Consider the following 22,478-nt stretch of genomic DNA (forward strand, 5'->3'; position numbering starts at 1 on the left):
AGCATATCAAAGAACCTCAATTATTCAATTTTTGATGAAATCAGAGTTTAATTTTGGACCCTTTGGGCTCCTAATTCCTAAACAGTTCGGACCAAAACTCTCAAAATCAATCCAAAGCTTCCTTTTATGGTCATAAACCTTGTGTTTAAATTTCAGATTTGTTTTCACTTATACTAAAGTTATAGTGTGAAAACCAAGAAATACGCTTATTTGGGCCCCAATTCCTAAACTGTTGGGACCAAAACTCCCAAAATCAATCCCAACCTTCCTTTTTTAGTCATAAATCTTGTGTTTAAATTTCATAGATTTCTATTTAATTAAACTAAAGTTATAGTGCAAAGACCAAGGTGTTTTTCGACAATGACGCCGCCACTGTCATACCAATATACGACTGCCAAATTTTTTGCAGTCGTATAAAATGTGAATTTACTAATGAACTGATCTAATCATCAAGACTCAACCTTATAACTAGTTGAATCCAGCTACATGCTAGTATGACGGTTCAAAGCTAGGAATTTAGTTGGTTGACTTTTATATTTTAGCATTATTGCCCCTTTGGTAGTCGAGTTCAAGAAACAATAAAGGCCAGTTTTTTTTTCTCCAACTCAACTTTTCATGGAATTCTTAGATCATTCCAGTTTCATTCAGAATTTTTATAGACGATTTTTTTTTAATTAAATCTTTTCAATGTACTAGACACTCCAGAATAACCAACTGAATTATTGGATAGCATATACTGCCTTATGCTGATTTCTATTTTTTTGGGGTATTTTCATAGACTCAGTGTCGATTAACTTTCCTCTTATTTATGTTTTTTGGTATCTTTTTAAATTTACTAAATAACTACTGACTCGGAAATAGTTTGACTGATCGGTGTTTAACACCAGTTTAAACACTGTTGTGTTACTTCGTGACAGACGGTTTTTAGTTTGTCTTCTGTATATTGGCCTGTGAAGTGGGAGTGCCTGGAGAGAACCACAACAGTGGCAATCCTAGTCAATTAAGATTCAAGAGTAATGTGCAGGATTTTAACCGACAACCTCAGTGTTGACAGGCTAGTGATACATTAGTTAGACCACCACCCTGATACCGAGGCCCAATTCTGAAATAAACATCTGACAATTTCAAACAAGATGTCCATAAAAACCTTTATGCATTGCCTATTTCACATCCCTTAAGATTTGTAGGCTAAGGCCTAAAAAAAAAAATGTTGTGTTTCCGGTCACCCGACCGACCGTCCTTCAGACCCCCCCCGACTCAAAAGTTTTTAAAGCTGATGTGGGAAAAAAAATAATTTGTATACCTACCGACCGTTTTTTCTGAAAGAAAATAAAAAATTCCAAGTCCCTCGATCTTTTTATCGCCCCAAAAGAAAACAACGCTAATTTTAAACTCGAGGCTTATTTTTAGAATGTACTGGAAAGTGGAATCTTCTTAGCTAATTATATATGCGGGAGCATGCCCAGTAGTTATTTTCGTTTGTCAGTGTTTGAACATGGCAACACAACGCGTCCTATTCAATGTTCAACGCGGAAAGTGTGACCATTTCGCGGAGAAAAAAATATTTCTAAATTTTACAGAAACTAACACCTTTTTTGACATTAGCAATGAAATTCATCCAATGTCTAACATCGATGAAAAAAAAATACACAACACAAATTTTGTGCTCGGCCACCGGCAAAAATGACTGGACCGAGATTGATGACAATAACACAACTGTTGGAACAATGCAATCTTTTGGAATTAAATTTATCAAATTTTCATGCCAGACCCTTCTTCAAAATGAACCTGATATTAATCCATCTGAAACTGGTCAGCCAATCAACGCTTTAGACATTCTGATGAAAAGCCACAGTTGCTTTGCCAAAAGAAAGTGTCCTGCCTGGGAACAGTGTATATAATATATTTGTCTATCTGTAGGTTTGGGATGATGTTTGGTTCATGTTCCTATAAATGAATCTGCCCCACATCTTCTCAATTTCTTTCTCTGACAATCCCAAACTTTTGGTCCTGAAATAGGGGAATTGGGTTTAAAAAGCTAATTTCCTAGGGGAAGTGCTGCCCAATTTTTTTTTAGGTTTGGACTTTAGTTTTTTTTCAGGGGTATTTTAAAAGGGGGTAAACTAAAATTTATTTCAGGGGGATTTTAAAAGGGGTAAACTAAAAGTTATCTCAGGGAGATTTTTAAAGTGGGTAATCAATCTCTTTCTATTAATACCCAAACTTTGTCTGGTAACTGGAAATTGAGTTTTATATAACTTAAGCTTATTTCATAATATTATAAAAAAAAAAAGTCCCTACCTACCGTCCCTTCAAAATTTCAAGGGGGTGATCGGAAACACAACATTATTTTTTTTAGGCCTAAATATGAATAATATAATATTTTTTTTATTTTTTTTTATTTTCACATCACGAAGTCCAGTTTCTACTTCAGAGGAATAAATCTGGAAGAGTGAGTGGCACCAATACCTGGTCGACCGTGCTTTACTGGTTTGTATGTGATACTGAATTCTCCAAGGTAATGTCCAATCATCTCAGGCTGAAAAATAAAGTTGAACATTAGGATAAGAAAAATTCATTCAGAAATAAACAATGAATGTGTCCATGGGACACAGATGATGTCCCCTCTTGTATATTGCATCAAGGAACGCAACTGAAGAACAGTAAAAATGACCCTACCCAAATTTGTACTTGATCTGAATTTTGTGGAAAAAAGTATTGTGAAAAAGTTTCATAAAACTTGGTTGATGCAAAATTAAGTTGAGAGTCTTAACAGAAAGAAAAATACAGAAATTTTTTCAATTTGTAAAGGGGCATAAATCTAGAAAAATTTAGTGACAATCCCAGAATTCAACTTGATCTGTGTTTTGTGGTAACTAGATATCATTGAGATGGGAGCCATCTCTGTGGGCCCCGCTGTGAATAATGTGCATTAAAAAATTGTATCTATACCATAGGACATGGGTTTTTCAACTGAAATCAATGTTTTTGACCTTGACCTTTGACCTAGGAAGTTGTAAATAAATTATGACACACCCTTTGGTGTTGGTTTATAAACATGTCAAGTATAAACTTTGAAATGATAACGGTTCTCAAGATATAGAGCGGACACGATCTTTACCATAGGACATGGGGTTGTCAACTGAAACCAAAGTTTTTGACCTTGACCTTTGACCTAGGAAGTTGCACATAAATTATGACACACCCTTTGGTGTTGGTTTATATACATGTCAAGTATAAACTTTGAAATGATAACGGTTCTCAAAATATAGAGCGGACACAATCTTTACCATAGGACAAGGGGTTGTCAACTGAAACCAAAGTTTTTGACCTTGAACTTTGCCCTAGGCAGTCGTTCATAAATTATGACACACCCTCTGGTGTTGGTTCATATACATGTCAAGTATAAACTTTGAAATCATAACGGTTCTCAAGATATAGAGCGGACACGATCTTCACCACAGGACACAGGGTTGTCAACTGAAACCAAAGTTTTTTTACCTTGACCTTTGACCTAGGAAGTTGTACATACATCATGACACGCCCTCTGGTGGTGGTTAATAAACATGTAAAGTATAAAGTATGAAATCATAATGGTTCTCTAGATATGGAGCGGACACAAAGTGTTACGGACGGACAGACTGATCACTATAGGGGACCCGCCTTTGGCGGGGCCCTAATAATAATAAGCATTGTGTATAAGTTTTATAGCAGTTGGTTGAGGTAAACTGAAGTAAGAGAACAAACAAATTCAGCATTTTTTTTTTCCTTTTTAAAGGGGGCATAACTCTCTAACTCTTAATGTGACGCCACCATAATGTAAACTTGATCTGTGTTTTGTGGTAATAATCATTGTTTATAAGTTTCATATCATTTGGTTGAGGCAAACTGAAGTTGGCAAACAGAAACAAACTTTGGGATGTACAGACAGATGTACGTACAAATGGACAAGGGTTAAACTTAATGCCCCATCGGCTACAGCAGGGACATAAAAATCAAATACTTCAGATATTTGGGACAAAATGTCTATACTATCGTCTTGGTAGTACATTTGCTTGGTTAATTTAATATTCAACAGTATAGATGTCACACTCTAAAACTTGGATATTGAAAAAAAGATATTGATATTCAATCATGATCTGTCCTTAAGTGTGTTTATTTTTCATAGCATATTATTACTAAGTGACCTTAACCTCTGGTTTCTTGTCACTGAATTTATCTAACCATTACATGTGTCCTCATGGGGTTTTTGATTGTGTGATTACTTGTCTGTTTTTAGAGTGATTATTTGATTATCTTGTTATAATTTATGATTATGTGATTACTTGGACACCCCCATGAGGGCCTCATTAATAACAAATCTATAATTGCTGACTGCTACATACCTTGATTTCCACTTGGTTGAAAGTTTTACCATTGTATACACCAATGATACTGCCAATCATCTCTGGGACAATGATCATGTTACGTAAATGAGTCTTCACTACCTGTTAAATAAAGTAGTCAGATGTTAGTCATAATGGCATCACTCTTTCCAGAATTAACATTCTATTATTCTTAGTGATGTAAAACATATCTATTTTGGTATTTTTACATGTTCTAGATACTTTATTTTACTGTATGCATTTTACAACGCAGCCAATGTGATACCAATATACGACCAAAAAATTTTCAATTTTTGCGGTCGTATTAAAAAAACATTTAATTTAATATATGGAACTCTTATAATTCATATTTTAATCTTTTTAATAAAATAAGTACATTTTGTTATACAAAAAAAATATTTCCTTTTGGTTCCACAAGTAATGTTTATTACTGGTACAAGTAGAGTTATATCCCTTGAGTGTCTAGATTTGTTTAACTTGTGCAAGTTGTATGAAGACTACATAAATATTACTTGCATGTATCATTATTCTTACGGGCAATTTTAAAGTACTTTTTAATTTATTTCATGTTTTTATATTCTAGTAAGTTATAGATTGGAAATATTTGAATTTTATGGACATTTACGACTAATAGGCAAATAAAATTGTGGCAAAGCAATTTAAGAGGTACAAGTTCACATTGAGAATATTTGCCTGTTAATAATAGATATATTTTTATGCCTTTTTTTTTTTATGTATATGGCTCTGACCTGGCTGTAGATTAACATCTATGAATTGAAATAGTTTAATTCATATTTATGATTTATGTCGACATTATTGTAACAATAATCAAAGAGCTGATAGCTCTGAGGTGGAAGAAGGTGAATAAAAGGTAATTCGAATTACCATAAAAGCAGCCCTACTAACCCAGGCTGCTTTGTTCCATTTATTGTTTTTGAGATACGGAGGGACATATGACCCCCCCCCCCCCCCCTCTCCTCTCTTTTTTTCTTCAAAAAAACTTAATATCACTAAAATAAAATTTTGAATCAAAACCAAAAAGTATACAGATCTTTAGATTAATATAACAAAGAAGTGTGTAAAGTTTTAAGCAATAATCATAAATTGTTTTTGAGATACGGCGCGACATATAAAAAAACCCTCAAATACTAAATAACTGAAAAATAAAATTTCTAATCATCACCAAAAAGTATACAAATGTTTAGATTAATATAACAAAGAAGTTTGTAAAGTTTTAAGCAAAGAAGAAGAAGATTAAATTTGTGTGCACTTGCAGTTTTTAAATCCTATATTTATTAAAATAAATCAAATGTCCTGAAATATTTATGTGAATTATTATCTTCCATCCATAGTTTGTCTTTACTTGTTTAGTAAACAAATTAATATCCATTTAGACCGTTATTTACATTTTCACACAAGTAAACTAATTTGACTATAAATAGATCAAAGCATGTCTGTGTAGAATCTCTAATCTAAAATCGTAATTGTTATAATTTTATTTCTTTAAATAATCAAATTTAAATTTATGAAAATAATCATGATTGATAAAATTGTATTGCATAAAGTTTACGTTTTAGGAAGACTATTTATGTTTAGGTCATGGTTCTAGAGGCTTCTTCACATATTTGTAAACAAACCAATATGGCCACCACACGTGATTACCTTTGCACATGTGAAACAAATATTTCTGACAAAAGTCAGATTTCTCTTGTCAAAAGGGATTTATATTAATATTGCAATAAATTATTTAGAAGGAGGTACATTCAGTTTAGATTATATTTCTTATTCTATGAGCATTTAGAGTTTAATCAAAATTCTCCCAACAGCAACGTACTGCTCTTGTCAACTGAGTCTTGAATAATTTTATAAATAGATTCAAACCATTTGAAGTAGAAGGGCATCTAATTCACATGACAAAGGAAAACAATGAATAAAGACAACAATTTAATAAGAAATAGATCCTTTCTATTTATTAAAAACAAAATCTTCTTGTCTGCAAATTCGTAACTTCAAGGGCGAACATGTAAACAGGGCGAGTTGTCCCGATACCAAATTCACGCATGCGTACTTCAAATATCTACAGTAAAAACATCCGGTTACAAGTAAACAAATAACGTTCATGTAGATGAGATGAAATCTAATAATTTACATAAATAAAAGGGTTCATATTTACGATAGTGATTGTTTTTCAATCCTAATTTACAAATTAAATGATTCAGATGCTTAATCCTGTGTAAAAATCGGTGTCAGGAACAGAAGTTGTTATGAAATTGTAATACACAGAAACGAATGTGGCATACAGAGAATTCAATAATTTTAAAGTCGGCACCATTGGCCTTCAGAAGACTTGAAGTCTTCTTCCACCAATAAAAATCATTGTAATAAATTACTTTGCTCTTCATGGGCCCTTTAATTGGAATAAAAATATCTTATCTATCTTATCATTCTATATGCATTGGTACATACAATTATTTCAAATTGCTTATGTTTATCTTTCTCATGTTAATTATATGTTGAAAGAATCTTTTTTTATCTGTAAATTTCTAAAAACATATCTAATAAGATATTAAAGTTTTTAGTTGAATTCAAATCTTTATTTGAAACCAACTCAATATCTTTATTGATAATTTCATACTTCTGGTTTTTCCAGAGGTCCAGCTTCTTTTTTTGCCTGTCTTAATCTTTTGATTAGTGCCATTGGCTTTCTCTTTAAACCTTTGGACAATCTTCTACGAATTCTGCAGGGGAATAATTCCATCAGCTGCTCACTGAAAATAAACAGCAATTGTAATTGGTATAAAAAAAAAATGTGGATCTTTTTTTTTTCATTTTATCAAAGATTTGAATGATTCAAATATATTTATAAGTTATTCTGAAAAAAAATCGAGTTTCAGATAATGACCTGCACACATGCACTTACTTCAATTTATTGAAACAAAGTTCAGTCCTGTAAACCAATGGAAATTTATATTTTCATGGTCTATTATGAATATGAAAGCTTGAAAAGAATGCTTGTATGCAAATTTTCAACATCATTCTATATGTAGTCCTTGATTTAGATATTATTCCTAATGTTTATGGCTAATACACATTGAAATTGGGGTCAGACTAAAGCCTTTTCAGAACCTACTTCTTGCAAAGAGTTGCTTTGTATATTTTAATATTTTAAGGGTAAAACATGTGATCTAGACCTGGTCAATATATATTTACTTTGACATATCAAGCAGCTGGTCCAAGTCAACACCTCGGTAGGCATACTTTCTGAAGGTACGCCTCTTCTTCTTTTCTGCCAAGGCAACTTCGTCTACTTCCTGTAAATATTAAAATGAGTCAATATAGGTGGTGAAAATTAATGGTAACAATAATTATTTGTGACCTCTGGCACCACTCGATTAAACTAAAATATATATGCCTATTAGCCTATGCCAGTTTATATGGTGCATTGCTCAAAGTGCTTTACTATTACTATGTAAATATACATGTAACTGTGTTATTATTGTTTTAAAAGAATCTATGTATATAATGATTAAATATTCTATAAAGCTTGTGTTACTTAAACCCGTTTCTGTCCATCTCAATCCAAATGAAAAAGTGAAGAACGTTGCATGATCAATTCGAATACATTCAACTTATTGCGAAGTTTCTTTAAAAATATAAAAGATATTGCAAAATTAAGTTGCTGTGATGATTTAAAGGTATTAAAATCAACAAATTTGAGTGTGATGGCAGTGATATTTAACAGATAGTAAAAATGTTGGTAAAAGTACCATTTTGATGTGTTGTGAAACCGGAAAAAGAAAGAAACGGATGTAGTGTAGAAGCGTGTACTCGCTGGTTCCGGAAGTAACCGAAGACAGGTGCGAATGTGTTGACAGGTGAAGTTGGACAGTATTAAAATGTGAAAATTCGCCACAAGAAAGATAAAAGAATTGAAAAATTATGGAATATGTAACAGAGAGAAATGCATAATAATTCAAGAACAGTTAAATTTACCAGGACGAAGCATGCAAATTCATGGTCATCTACTTTCGAAAAGTGATACAAACTTTTTGTATCAAAAATGTCCCATTCTTTTCGATTGACGAAACTTTTACCTCGATTCCTTAGAAACGACAAGCAAAATTCGAATAGGGCAAGTGAATCAAAAAGTGGACCAGTCTGTAAAGTTATATTTTTGGATGAAACAGATCAATTATTTCCTTTTAAGGTTTGTATAAATGTATACATCTAAAATGTATACTACTATAGACAAGTTTCCAATTTCCAATTTTTGAATGAACTGCCCCAGTTGACGTTTATATAGGGTCATATGGGAGAAAAGAGGTCAATTGACAATGAAGATTGTTTCTCAATTTTTACAAAGGAAAAAGCACTAGAGATTGGGTGTTTATATAGGACAACAATAAAACTGGTACACAGAATACATGTAAATGAATTTTCATGTTTTACCAGAAAATGAATTTACTGTAAGTCCTTTGGTTGACTCGAGACCCGGTTGATTCCTCACCTAGTCAAATCAGAATTCAGCATCAAATGTAGTTTTTCTAACACTCATGATTAACATTTGTTTTGCAAGTCAACTACTGACGGTTTTGGCATTATTTTATTTTAAATGTTTTCTCATTAAGTGTCAACTAATAATTCAGGGTCACTGAGAACAGAAGTTAATCAAATAAGAACATTTAAAAAAAAGTAAACAATGGCATAATATCTGTTCCTAATGGAAATTGTAATTATAAAGAAACTTTTATTTCACTACAGAATTTTTACGATGCAAGAAATGTATTGGACAAAAACTAAATCTAATATTAAATGACGAATTGGCTAGCCAAATGCTGAAATGACTTAAAATACTTCTCAAATTGACTTTTTCTGTAGGTGTCAAATTGACCAGGTGCCAATTTAACTTGTACCCCTTGAAAACCCTACATGTATATTACAATGTATAATGTTTCAAATAAAAGCTATTTTGAGATATTAACATTGTAAATAAGCTATTACTAAAAATTTAAGCCTTCAAGATCTATACTAATACATTTCATGATTTGGTCCCTGAAGATTTTCATGATCGAAAATGTGCTCCTTTGTGAACAGATAAATGCTGGAAAATTTGTCACTTAATGTTGAGTACATGACAGTTTTAACCCTTGAAATAAAATTAAGTGTCTTCTTAATGTAATGTACATGCACATTTATTTTGTGCAAGATGTACAATGTTCCTCAAGATTGGCAAAAAAGTGGTCAATACTAGTATATTGTATTGACCATGCTGTTGATAAATACTGGCAAATACTGGTCGATTGAAATTTTGAGTGGACATTACTATAATCAACCACACTCTTTCTGGTTAATTATTTTAAGTAATGAAATGTTGAAAGTGTTAAGTGTTACATGTATATACATGTACACTGATGCTGATGCATGTATATCTCTTTTTTTTGTGTAAAAATGTATTAATAATTATCTATGTTTATTTTTGATTGTTGCCATCATGTACATGTTAATAAAGTTTGAAGATTTCCTGACATGGTACAGAGTAATACATTTGTACATATAAACTTGGTACACATTTAAAATAATTATGTGACTTTTGAATAGTGACAATGTTTTATTTTGATCATGCTTTTGGGTCTATATTTTATATGATGATCTACAAAGTACAAATGATATCTTCACAGTCTGGTGAAGTTTATGCTCAGGGCAAGATGTACTGATAGTGTACTACATTTGTTATTAATTTTACCATCTGTTATGAATGTAATCCTCAATGTTAAAAAACATTTTTTTTATCATCAATAAAATATAGAAAAGTACATTTATAGTGAATCTGTGTTTTTACATCATTTTGAACTCTGAAGGAATGCAACTGTTATTGTCAGTTTGCAATAAAGTTACATGTATATGTTATGATTCTAACTTTACAGTGCACATGTATTTAAAATGTAAAATGTAAACTAACCCAGAAGTAAATAACTTCTGATATTAACATGATTAAAGTAAAAACAAGCATTAAAGGAAATCATGTCTTATCAATATGGGAAAGATTGAAAATTCTTTCTTTAAATGCTATTGATCATATTAAAATGTTAAATATTTATAAAGGCAAAATTTCACACATTAAAACTATATTTCACAGTGTATACTTCTGAGGATTGTAAATTTGAATTTTTAATGTAAATACATGTAACAGTATATATTATAGACATACATGTATGTATAAGGAAAGAATTTAAAAGAAGGTGGATATTGATTAAAGAGAATTTATGTCTGTTGTTTGTGTCAATATGACTGACAGAATTAAATTTTGATTAGAGCACCTGTCTATAATACAATTTGTAGGTAGGGATGTATTAACTATTTAAATTCTTCTGTAGTTATGAATGAAAATGTGTGGACATATATACAAACAAGTGTGATTGTCTTTTAATGCATAACATTTAATTGAAGTACTTAATATAACAATAAAACTATAATTTATCAAAATCTAGTTACATGTATACCTAACAACGTTTTCATGTCTGAATATTTATGCTTCTCTTTTGTTTTGTTTTAATGTGAAATTTTCTGAAAGATATGAAATGAGAAAGTCCAAAAAATTCTGAAGAGATAAAGATTATCTAAATAAACATCCTAACGCAGGAATAACATAGTAATGAAATGGAAATTACACAGAACAAATAAATGTTGAGCATTTCCCTGGGGATCAAGAGGGTGACCCAAGCTTAAAAATGTCATAAATTAGGCTAGACCCCTGTTTTCCAATTGAACTCCCTTTCCTTAATTTAGTGACTTAATTACTACATTTTGTAATTGAAACTTTCTGAGAATCATTAGTAGTACTTGAAATAGTAGTGTGAACCTTAGGTATTTTATTTGTTATAAATAATGTTTGGGGTTTTACCAAGGGAAATTTATGTTCATGTAGTGCCACTGGGACAGAACACTCAAATTGAAAAAAAAAATTTCTTTATCTGTTTTGAAAGATATTTTGTGGTCTCCTTTTATTGATGTCTGTTACTCTACCATAATTACACATATTGACTTTTATCTTGGGATGCCAAGGAATTTGGATGTTTCCCAAAGCATATAACCATGATAACATTTACTTTTCCTTTAAGCTTAAGCATATATGCCGAAGTGCCTATAGAAATCTGATACATATGCATGTATAACCAAAAAACACTGATAATAACAGTGAGTTAACCTGTACCACAATATAGGTAACTTCTATTTTGTTATTGTACAGATTTAAGTGCCCTAATTCTGGTGTATTATATATTTATGTTTGTTTCAGATGTATTAATAAATATAGTAATTAAGATTTTGTCATAGTTGCATATGAATTTGAAATTGTCAATTGTCTATGGTCACTTGTACATGATTGTGTCCTCCAGATGGCTGTTTCATTCAGTTTTTTGTTGTTGGATTGCTGTTGGCAATTATCCGTATCTCTCTCATGTCTACATTTGCACTTTTATAAATCACAGTATTACATGATTTATTAGAATTTAATTATTGAATTATGTTTGTATTTCTTACTTTGATTTGATAAAGATTGAAGACATTCTAGTGTAAACATACTACATTTGTATGTTTACATTTATGTGCAAATTCTTTAATTTAAAAAAATATGTTTTTCAAATTATATAAATGCAATAATTTAATTTTGTTTGAGTGGAATTTTTGAGTATTTAACTTTAAAAGTTGAATCTATTTGTATTTTTAAAATAGCGCAAGATTTATATACGCAGATCATTATGATAAAAGATTTGAATATACCCCATAGTGTGAAAGACTTTTAAATGTGTGTAATTGTATTTTACATTATGTAACTTTAACACCATATTTGTTAAACCTAGCATATTTCTCCTCTTATTACATGTAAATTTGACTACCTATTCTTATGTAGATTATTTATGTTTTTATTTTGATCAGATAGTAAAAGATTTAGATTCAATCCCCTAATTTGTTCTGTCAAGTTCTTAGATGTTATCTGCATTTCAAAACATAATGAAATGTTTGAAAAGATCAACAATATTCTTTGAAAATTGATTGAAATTTAAAATATCTACATAATTTTATTCTATATAGGTTTGGCTTTAATGCAGGGTTTTCTTCTTTAAATTTCTTAAAACCATTGACAGTGTCAACATTTAGGTCGTTTGAATATGTTACAAATTTTCTCATAAGGCCTAATTGATTACTTTCAATCAATGTACATTGCATAATTCTTATATGCATTGCAACAATTTGTATGATAAATGGTTTAATTGTAAGAGTTGATTGAAAATTGCCAAAAAATATTTTTCTTGATTGAAAACATTAACATGCCTTGTCCATCTTTTGCAGATTGAGGCAGTGGAGGGTCCAGGGGTTGGACCCCCTCCTTTATCCTGGGTTGGGGACCCCCCCTTTTGAAAATGGCTGAACCTGCCCCTGTTGAGGATTGGATCTAATCAGTTTTTAGAGTAACTCCCCATGTAAAGACAAAAAAGTACAATGGGGATTTTAACAGCTCCATTTCATATTAAAGTATCTCTCCATGAAAATTGTATTCCCTAAATTTACAACCATGGATCAGTCCCTTTGTCTGGTTGTAGAATATTTATATAATCATGAAAACAAAATAATCCTGTAACCTAAAATTGTCTGATTTGTCAAAAGAAACATAGCTTATATAAACATTCTTATTCTAACTAAAACATGTAGAATTAGTATGTACTAATACAAGACCTCATACAATGATAGCTTGAGTAAATCTGGATATATTGAACACAAACACATGAATACAACTATTATGCCAATTTATCATGTTTATGTAAAGCCATGTTTTATTGACAAACTGCAGTAACCCGATACTTAAGCTTCTTGATCTACTTATTTAAACAATAAACAGGACGATTTGTGTGATAATTTAATATTTTAAATGTGTGTTTTTGAGCAAACAAGGAGAGATTTAAAACATTCTGGATTTTGCACTGTTATTAAGTATTTAAGCCCACTCCTGGTCAATAGATATGAATTTGTAATGTGATTTAGTCTTTATTTGGTTATTTATTCAATGATCCTGTACTTTTATATATGATGTTGTCTTTTAAAGGAATGAACATGTTTTCTTTATTAGTTGACATTGACTTTATACGTCTAAAGCATGAACTTTGTCTTAGACCAATAACAGACAGTTAGCCATGTATATGATACTGTATGAACTACCTTTTATACAAATAAAATTGATACATATTGGAGGGGTGTAAAAGGGGGTATCTGCACGGAAGAACACGAAATAACATTGCCATTTCATGATGAACGAACAATTAAAAACGTCTTGCATGTTGATCTTTTTTGGACGTGAAATAAAATTGCCAAAACATGTTGCACAAAAATAACCCTTTACCACCCTCATACATGTATTGTATCACTCCTGCTCCACTGTCTGTCTGTTCATTTACCCATCCATTGAAGGTACCTCTTGTTTTCTACAGTTATTTTGAGGTAGAAACTTTTTGTGTTTTGAGAATTATTTTTTTAACAGTGATTTGTGTTTGTTAGATAAATTTAATGTTTAGATATCACTTTACATTTAACAAATAAACAGATGTATTCAATTTCTATCAACTCTTGTCAACTTAATTACAGGAGTTTTAAAAGAACCTGAAATGTCATTTGTGTAATGGAATGTCGTGTCATTCTTTAATAGAGTAAGAATTAAATGATGGTATTACCAAACGAACGAGTCCGTTATTTTGTATTTGTAGTTAATAACTAAATATAAGGTTACACATATCAGTGTATTGAAATTTATTTGATTCATGGTTGATAAAGAAACCAGCTGATTGTAAAAATTTTTGTTTAAAGGTGTAGTGAATTTTAATAGAAAACCTGTACATATTTGAATCGCTCTGATTGATTTATAGAAAAGGAGTTGAAGATAGTAGAATAAAAAATGAAATTAAATACCATTAAAGGTGAATGAGATTTTTATCTTTGTGAGAATCCTGACATAAGGTCTTGACATATTTGTAGTTTTCTAATTTTACATTTTTGGTGATGATTGTCAGTGCAATGTTAAGGCCCCTTTGACAAAGTTGTTTTAAAAATACCTTTCTTCCTGCATGTAGATTTATATAGATATAAGTTGTATGCATTACAATAACAAGGTTCTATAACAAACAAGAGTCCAGACAGAGTCAAACGGGTTCATATAGAACCATTTGGTTGATACTGTAAAACTCATATTTTTTTGTACTTATGCATCTTTAAAAAGGAAAAGTTGATGAATACAAATATTTAAGATGTTCTTTTTTGAGATTCTATAGAATAAAACAAAATAAAAATCGGTATTTATTTTCTGTAGAATTATGGAAAAATACATACACATATGAAAAACTTTTCTCCTTCCAAATTTCCATAACTTTTTTTTTAATTATTAAAATAAAAATAATAAATGCTATGTAAATATATTTATATTTGAACATTGTACTGTTTTAATTATTTAACAACTGCATTATGGATTTACAAATGGTACTGGTCCTACGTTTAACTTTCGTCTTTTTCATCCTGAATCTGAAAATATTATTTTAGACTTTGATGTCATATAAGCATCTTAAAGAAACCAGATAGAAACCGTTGACAGTGATAAAAGTGTTTTTACATATGAATAAAATGTTTAAGATTATAACCTTTTTAACTTGTTATCTTTTTACCATTTCAGAGTAGTCACAAGGGACTTTCTCTCCTTGACAAAGTATTTTCCTATCTGAATCTAGAAGAAAAAGATTATTTTGGACTGCGTTATCTTGATACCTCAGACCAAACAGTAAGTACAATAAAAAATTACTGCAAGGATATAAAAGCTAAGAAAGTGTATACAGTTAAAGATTCTACAAACATCCTATCTATGATAGACTGAAAGTGTTTACAGTGAATAATATACTTCAACTATTCAAATCCAGTGCAAGTGGATATAAGGAGTTGTGCCTGTTGTGGTATGAGTGCCAATGAGACAACTCTCCATCGAAGTCACAGTTAGTAAAAGAAAAACTATTAAAGGTCAAAGTACAGTCTTCAACACAGAGCCTTGGCCTACACTGAACTTGTCTAAATTAAAAAAAAAAATTCTACAACCATTTAAAATCATTGAAAGTGTTGCATTTAAAAAACTGAAATTGAACTGAAATGTCTTTGAACAAACCCTAATAACAAGCAATTTATAGAGAAAGTAAAACCACAAAATACTGAACTCTGAGGAAACTTCAAAACAAAAAGTCCCTCATCAAATGGCAATATCAAAAGCCCAAACACATCAAAAAAATGGATAACAACTGTCATATTCCTAACTTGGTACAGAATGAGAATGATTTTGTGCAGGTGTCTGGTAAACAAAACCAGCATGACATTTACATGTAAATGGTTATAACTTTTTTATTTGATGTAATTTAATTCTCAAGTTTTGAAACAGCCTTACCTTCAGAGCTCAGAATTCTATAAGTGTAGCATGTAGTTCTATTAGGTTGCTTTGAGCCCCAAAATATTGCTCAAATGGACCAAAAGTCCTTAATATAACACAAAAAAGGCACATCAATGAAATAGTGATTTATCCAATAGCTCGTTTTATCTTTCAAAATTTATTATCAATGTATATATAAAAAAAGAAGATGTGGTATGATTGTTAATGAGACAACTCTCTATAAGAGACAAAAAAGACACAGAAATTAACAACTATAGGTCACCGTACAGCCTTCAACTATGAGCAAAGCCCATACCACATAGTCAGCTTTAAAAGGCCCTGAAATGATAATTTAAAACAATTCAAAGGAGAAAACAAACGGCCTGATTTATGTATAAAAAAATGGAAAAAAAAAAACAAATATGTATAACATAAACAAGTAGTTGGTTTGTAATGTCTGTATGGTATTTGATATTTTACAGCATTGGTTAGATCCATTTAAATCATTATCATCACAGTTAAAATGTAAGTATGTATTTGTTATCAAACCCTATTTTAGTATTTAATTTTTGACAGTACTTTAGTAAAAAACAAGTGAAATTTCAAGGGGACATAATCAGTATTGGTTTTTATTGCTATGTGGATAATTTTAACCAATTATTAAATGAAAATAAACTGTTTTCATCAAAATACCCATTGAAATTTAACAACCTGAGATGTCTTTTAAAATAATAAAAACTTATATTGGTCATTATGCACATAGATATATCCATCACATCATAAATTCCAATAGTCCATAGACCTTTCATAGAACACTGAGATGTCATGATAAATTAAATGCTGCAGAATAGTTCAATACACAATATTTATTGTTTAATAAGTTGTGCAGGTGTCATGCAGGTGTAATCAATTTAAAACTTGATGTATGAAATATACAGCAAACTCTCTATATGCCTGGTTTATACACTTTACTGTTTTATTTCATTGCATGCAGTGTTTTTTAGGAATAAACATTTTGCTGTACCTCTGGGCAATACTGCCACATTTATTATAATAAGATGTTTTATGTATATTGCCCAGGCTTAGTATTTGTTTGTTTATTTTGACAGTGTGCAATACTCCATACACATTATATTTTGGTGTCAAGTTTTACCCAGCAGACCCATGTAAAGTCAGAGAAGAAATAACAAGGTATTACAATTAGACTTTACTCCGTTATCAAAAATCAGAAAGAAAATGAGGCTGAGTGAGCTCTAACCAAAAAAAAATCAGAAGTTGTTAAAAGTTTTTCAGTTTCTAGATTTGCAACAAGAACCAATCTAAAACCTATGGGGCAAACCCATGTGGACAGTTAGGGTATGCAGATTCTGCACCAAATATGCACCCATATACTTATATAACTTCTATTTATATTTACAATAGTTTAAATTTGTTAAAAATGAAGACAAAATATTCGATAAATTTTGGATTTTATTTACTAAAAAATTACTTGCTTATTTGAACAGTAATTTCCAAAAAGAGCTCGACTGTATGATGGCATTATAGTTTAATATATACTATTTTTTAGATACCAGTTTTTCCTGCAAGTAAAAAGAGATATCCTTCAGGGGAGATTACCACTGACTTTTGATGAAGCCACAGAATTGTTTGCCTATGCAGTTCAATGTAAGAGAGGATTGTTATAGTATAATAAGAATACATATGACTTGGTCTAATGACTGATAAATAACCTAATAAATAATACATAATATTAACAGGAAAGTAACTGTTGTGTTTAATGGTCTCTGGTGGATAGATAGTAATGTCATTGGCAATCACACCACATCATCTTAGTTTTAAACAGAGGTCAGGGGAAAAAAACCCACCAAAAATGTGCTCTTAAAATGTCAGAGACTCTTTGAATAGCTGCTGCACATGTATCAATGAAGAGCTTATATTTTGTAGGAATTTGATTGTTTCAAATTTAATATTTTGTTTTGATGCTTGTTATGCTGACTTCAAGACCTAAGTAACTAGTTAACTTGTACTAATTACTTAGAGCCTCATAGTTCATTATATTGATACAATACTAATTCCTATTTTAAGCTGCATTAAATGACCATGATTTTCAGTGGTATTACACAGGATATAATTCAGAGTTTTTGTCGAGCCTGCAACTTTTGTTGCAGAAAGCTCGACATAGGGATAGTGATCCGGCGGCGGCGGCGGCGGTGTTAGCTAACTGCTTAAAAGCTTTATATTTTACAAGGTGGAAGACCTGGATGCTTCATACTTTGTATATAGATGCCTCATGTTACGAAATTTCCGTCAGTCACATGTCCAATGTCCTTGACCTCATTTTCATGGTTCAGTGACCACTTGAAAAAAAAGTTCAGATTTTTTGTAATGTTGAATACTCTCTTATTATAAGTAATGGGATAACTATATTTGATATGTGCATACCTTGAAAGGTCCTCATGTCTGTCAGACAGTTTTCACTTGACCTCGACCTCATTTCATGGATCAGTGAACAGGGTTAAGTTTTGGTGGTCAAGTCCATATCTCAGATACTACAAGCAATAGGGCTAGTATATTCGGTATATGGAAGGACTGTAAGGTGTACATGTCCAACTGGCAGGTGTCATCTGACCTTGACCTCATTTTCAGGGTTCAGTGGTTATAGTTAAATTTTTGTGTTTTGGTCTGTTTTTCTCATACTATATGCAATAGGTCTACTATATTTGTTGTATGGAATGATTGTAAGGTGTACCTATCTAGCGGGCAGATGTCATGTGACCTTGACCTCATTTTCATGGTTCAGTGGTCAAAGTTAAGTTTTTGAGTTTTGGTCTTTTTATCTAATACTATATGCCATAGGTCATCTATATTTGGTGTATGGAAATATTTTATGATCTTTATGTCAGTCGCGCAGGTTTTATTTGACCGTGACCTCATTTTCACGGTTCATTGCACAGTGTTAAGTTTTTGTGTTTAGGTCTATTTTTCTTAAACTATAAGTAATAGGTCAACTATATATGTTGTATAGAAGCATTGTTAGCTGTACATGTCTGCCTGGCATAGTTCATCTGACCTTGACCTCATTTTCAAGGTTCATTGGTCTTTGTTTAGTTATCTTGGTTAATGTTAAGTTTATGTGACAGTTGTATTAAAGCTTAGCTTTATACTTAGGACTATCAACATAATATCAATGATTAGTATAGAAGGCGAGACATTTCAGCGTGTGCACTCTTGTTATCATAATTACAAACTCATTTCTATTTTTAGCTGAGCTTGGTGACTATGATCCTCAGAGGTATTCAACAGGATATATATCTGAGTTCAGATTTGTGCCAAATCAGACAGAAGAGCTTGAAGAAAGAATATCAGCTTGTCATCGGAGACTAGTGTAAGAGTTTTATATTTGTATGATATAATTTTCCCTTATGTTAGACAGTAAAGGAATATATAATGATTTTTTGGGAACCAAAAAGGACAAAACTTGTATCCATATACTTTATCTATACATCACATCTTGAAAATAAATAGCTGCTTGTTGGATTAATGTTATTTTCCTCTTTTAGTATTTAATAAAAAGAATTAACCATAATATAAGACATTTATTTATACTTCAGGGGCCTAGTTCCGACATCAGCTGAGTTTAAATTTTTAGACAAAGTGAAATGGTATGATATGTATGGTGTTGACCTTCATCCAGTATTGGTAAGGTTTTATTTGTGGTGGTAGCTAAATCAAGGGAGACAATTTGAGTGGGTCCAGATTTTTTGGGTTATGGCTAATCTTTGAACCTGACTGTAAAGATTGATGTCAATCTTTACTTTTAAAACAACATCTTTGGTTTCTAGATATTCAATAGTCTCAGGTCTTCTAAATTAGATAATAACTAAACAACTATTTAGGGTATCAGAAATTATTATTATTAATAATAATTAATACAAGGAAATAAAGTACAATTTTTTAAAACGGTTGTATGTAATTTTGTGTATGTATTAATTACCTCCTGTATTCTTTGAAGATCAGTTTAAATTCGTTTTGCTACAAGAAACATCCGGGTTTTATAGGTCTTAGCACGCCTTATCCTTGCGTGTAAGAATATAGTTCGTTACTGGTCAAGGTTTATCATGTAAATCACTGTCAGTACGTACATAAATATTGATTTATAAAGAAAGCAAGCACGATTTTGTAAGTCTCGACACCGATTTAACAATATAAAGCATGTAAACACAAGTAACTAAAGAAATGTAAGATTCATGACAAGCTAGAAAACAAAGATCTTTTTCGAACGCTACATGTTTGGGGATTTCGTAACGTTAAATCGGCAACTGTCAAGTTTGTCGGGAGGATGTAATGTTTACAAACAGGTTCTGCCGCGATATTTAACGTTCACAACACTGACATTTCTTTCATTAAACACTATCAGTCTTAATTTGTTTATCACATTTATGAAAGCTTATTATTAAATTGATAATGTTGAATAAATTAAAAAGACATAAGTTATGCCAGTGGTCAAATTCAAAAATAGAGGACAACATACAGAATTTTGTATAAAAGATACACACCTTATTTGTGTGTGAACAGATTGCTATAGATTAATCGTGTGTAAATGTAAACTTAAGTTAAATAGGTGGACAAGTGATAAAGATTATATTTAGTTACCCGACAATAATATATGTGATGTTTGTCTACACAATGAAATTGCTAGACCTAAATTGTATGATGAGTACTTTTATATAGATATAAGAAGATGTGGTTCAAGTCACAATTTGTAAAAGTAAACCATAATTGGTCAGACACGGAGCTTTGGCTCACACCAAACAGCAAGCTATAAAGAGCCCCAACATGATTAGTGTAAAAGCATTCAAACAGGAAAACCAATGGTCTAATCTATATAAAACTAGAGGCTCTTAAGAGCCTGAGTCGCTCACCTTGGTCTATGTGAATATTAAACAAAGGCCACAGATTGATTCATGACAAAATTGTGTTTGTGATGGTGATGTGTTTGTAGATCTTACTTTACTGAACATTCTTGCTACTTACAATTTTCTCTATCTATAATAAACTTGGCCCTTTAGTTACAGAGGAAAATATTTTGTAAAAATTGACCAAATTAATGAAAATTGTTAAAAATGGACTATAAAAGGCAATAACTCCTTAAGGGTTCAACTGACTAATTTGGTCATGTTGACTTATTTGTAGATCTTACTTTGCTGAACATTATGGCTTTTTACAGTTTATCTCTATCTATAATAGTATTCAAGATAATAACCAAAAACGGCAAAATTCTTTAAAAATTACCAATAGGGGGCAGCAACCCCACTACCAGTTGTTCAATTCATCTGAAAATTTCACGACAGATAGATATTGACTTGATAAACAATTTAATCCGTGACAGATTTGCTCTAAATGCTATGGTTTCAGAGTTATAAGCCAAAATCTACATTTCCCCCTATGTTCTATTTTTAGCCATGGTGGCCATCTTGGTTGGTTGGCTGGGTCACCGCACACATTCTTCTAAATAATTACCCTAGTAATGATTGTTGCTAAGTTTGGTTAAATTTGGCCCAGTAGTTTGAGAGAAGATTTTTGTAAAAGAGTACAAAAATTTACGAAAAATTGGTAAAAAATGACTATAAAGGGCAATAACTCCTTAAGGGGTCAACTGACTATTTTGGTCATGTTGCCATATTTGTAGAACTTACTTTGCTAAACATTATTGCTGTTTACCATTTATCTCTATCTATAATAATATTCAATATAATATCCAAAAACAACAAAATTTCCTTAAAATTACCAATTTAGGGGCATCAACCCAACAACCAGTTGTCCAAGTGAGCTAAAAATGAGAAACCATAAATCCTTATGAACCACATCAGGTTCCTGACTTGGGACAGGTGCAAACAAATTTGGAGAGTTTAAACGTTTGTTTACACATTAGGGGAAAATGAGTTGACAATTATTATTTCTTTCATAAGTCACTTGTGTCATTTGTTATGTCGATAAATTTTATAAAAGACGTCGACATCAAATAAAAAAAAGTTTCAATTTTGTTAAGTATGGGATTAAAACAACAGGATACCATAATTATAAGTTCCTAGAACCACAAATGTTTATAATGTTCTATAAAAACACAATGTTGGGGATCATTCCATTATAATCTTCTTCAACAGAATCTCCCATACACTTTACAGGTAAACTATGCACTTTTGATTCATCAACATAAATTTGTATATTAATAAACAATTATATGTGCCACATATACAAGGACTCCATGTTATTTCTCTCTGTCTTGTTGATGTCTAATATATATTGTATTGTATATGTCATCTTTTTCATTGTTTTGTGTTATTTCTAGCATTTTCTTTTCTACTATTTATTAATGAAAGGAAAAATTGATTTATATGCATACAGGTAATATGCAACAGTTACAAATATGCTGATTAATATATAATGCTCATGAAAAATAACAAATAAAAAAGCAGAAGCTTAAGCTATTTTCTTAAATTTGTAAAGTATTCAAGATTACTGATGCTTAAATTTTAGCAGTTAAAACCATCATATAATTGCTTTTATGGCATACTTAGATATTCAGGAGGAAAATTACAACAGAATGTATAAAGTTTGTATAGAAGATCAAAGATTAATGTAGTATA

At 31.0% G+C, this 22,478-nt stretch overlaps 2 protein-coding genes across 11 annotated transcripts in view; one reads left to right on the forward strand and one right to left on the reverse strand.

The window, feature by feature from the left end:
* Positions 1-1,129: 1,129 nt before the first annotated feature.
* LOC143071890 (small ribosomal subunit protein uS19-like) lies at positions 1,130-8,239 on the reverse strand. Its single transcript, XM_076246561.1, has 6 exons — positions 8,153-8,239; positions 7,596-7,696; positions 7,021-7,153; positions 4,386-4,487; positions 2,362-2,539; positions 1,130-1,188 (listed from the first exon to the last, which is right to left on the reverse strand). The coding sequence occupies exons 1-5, from the start codon at positions 8,153-8,155 to the stop codon at positions 2,426-2,428; spliced, it is 453 nt and encodes a 150-aa protein (XP_076102676.1). The 5' UTR covers positions 8,156-8,239; the 3' UTR covers positions 1,130-1,188; positions 2,362-2,425.
* Positions 8,215-22,478, forward strand: part of LOC143071889 (band 4.1-like protein 4A) — a 42,763-nt gene continuing 28,499 nt past the window's right edge. For 9 of the 10 annotated variants that reach the window (XM_076246550.1, XM_076246558.1, XM_076246551.1 and 6 more), the window contains exons 1-8: positions 8,215-8,592; positions 15,097-15,201; positions 16,314-16,356; positions 16,941-17,022; positions 17,399-17,496; positions 19,096-19,216; positions 19,443-19,530; positions 21,996-22,016. In XM_076246550.1, the coding sequence (XP_076102665.1) occupies positions 8,446-8,592; positions 15,097-15,201; positions 16,314-16,356; positions 16,941-17,022; positions 17,399-17,496; positions 19,096-19,216; positions 19,443-19,530; positions 21,996-22,016 (705 nt within the window). In that variant the 5' untranslated portion in view covers positions 8,215-8,445. The remainder of the gene's footprint in view (positions 8,593-15,096; positions 15,202-16,313; positions 16,357-16,940; positions 17,023-17,398; positions 17,497-19,095; positions 19,217-19,442; positions 19,531-21,995; positions 22,017-22,478) is intronic. The other variant, XM_076246552.1, reaches the window with a different exon arrangement.

This window comes from Mytilus galloprovincialis, chromosome 4 (assembly GCF_965363235.1).
Source record: "Mytilus galloprovincialis chromosome 4, xbMytGall1.hap1.1, whole genome shotgun sequence".
In the NCBI taxonomy this organism is placed as follows: Eukaryota; Metazoa; Mollusca; class Bivalvia; order Mytilida; family Mytilidae; genus Mytilus; species Mytilus galloprovincialis.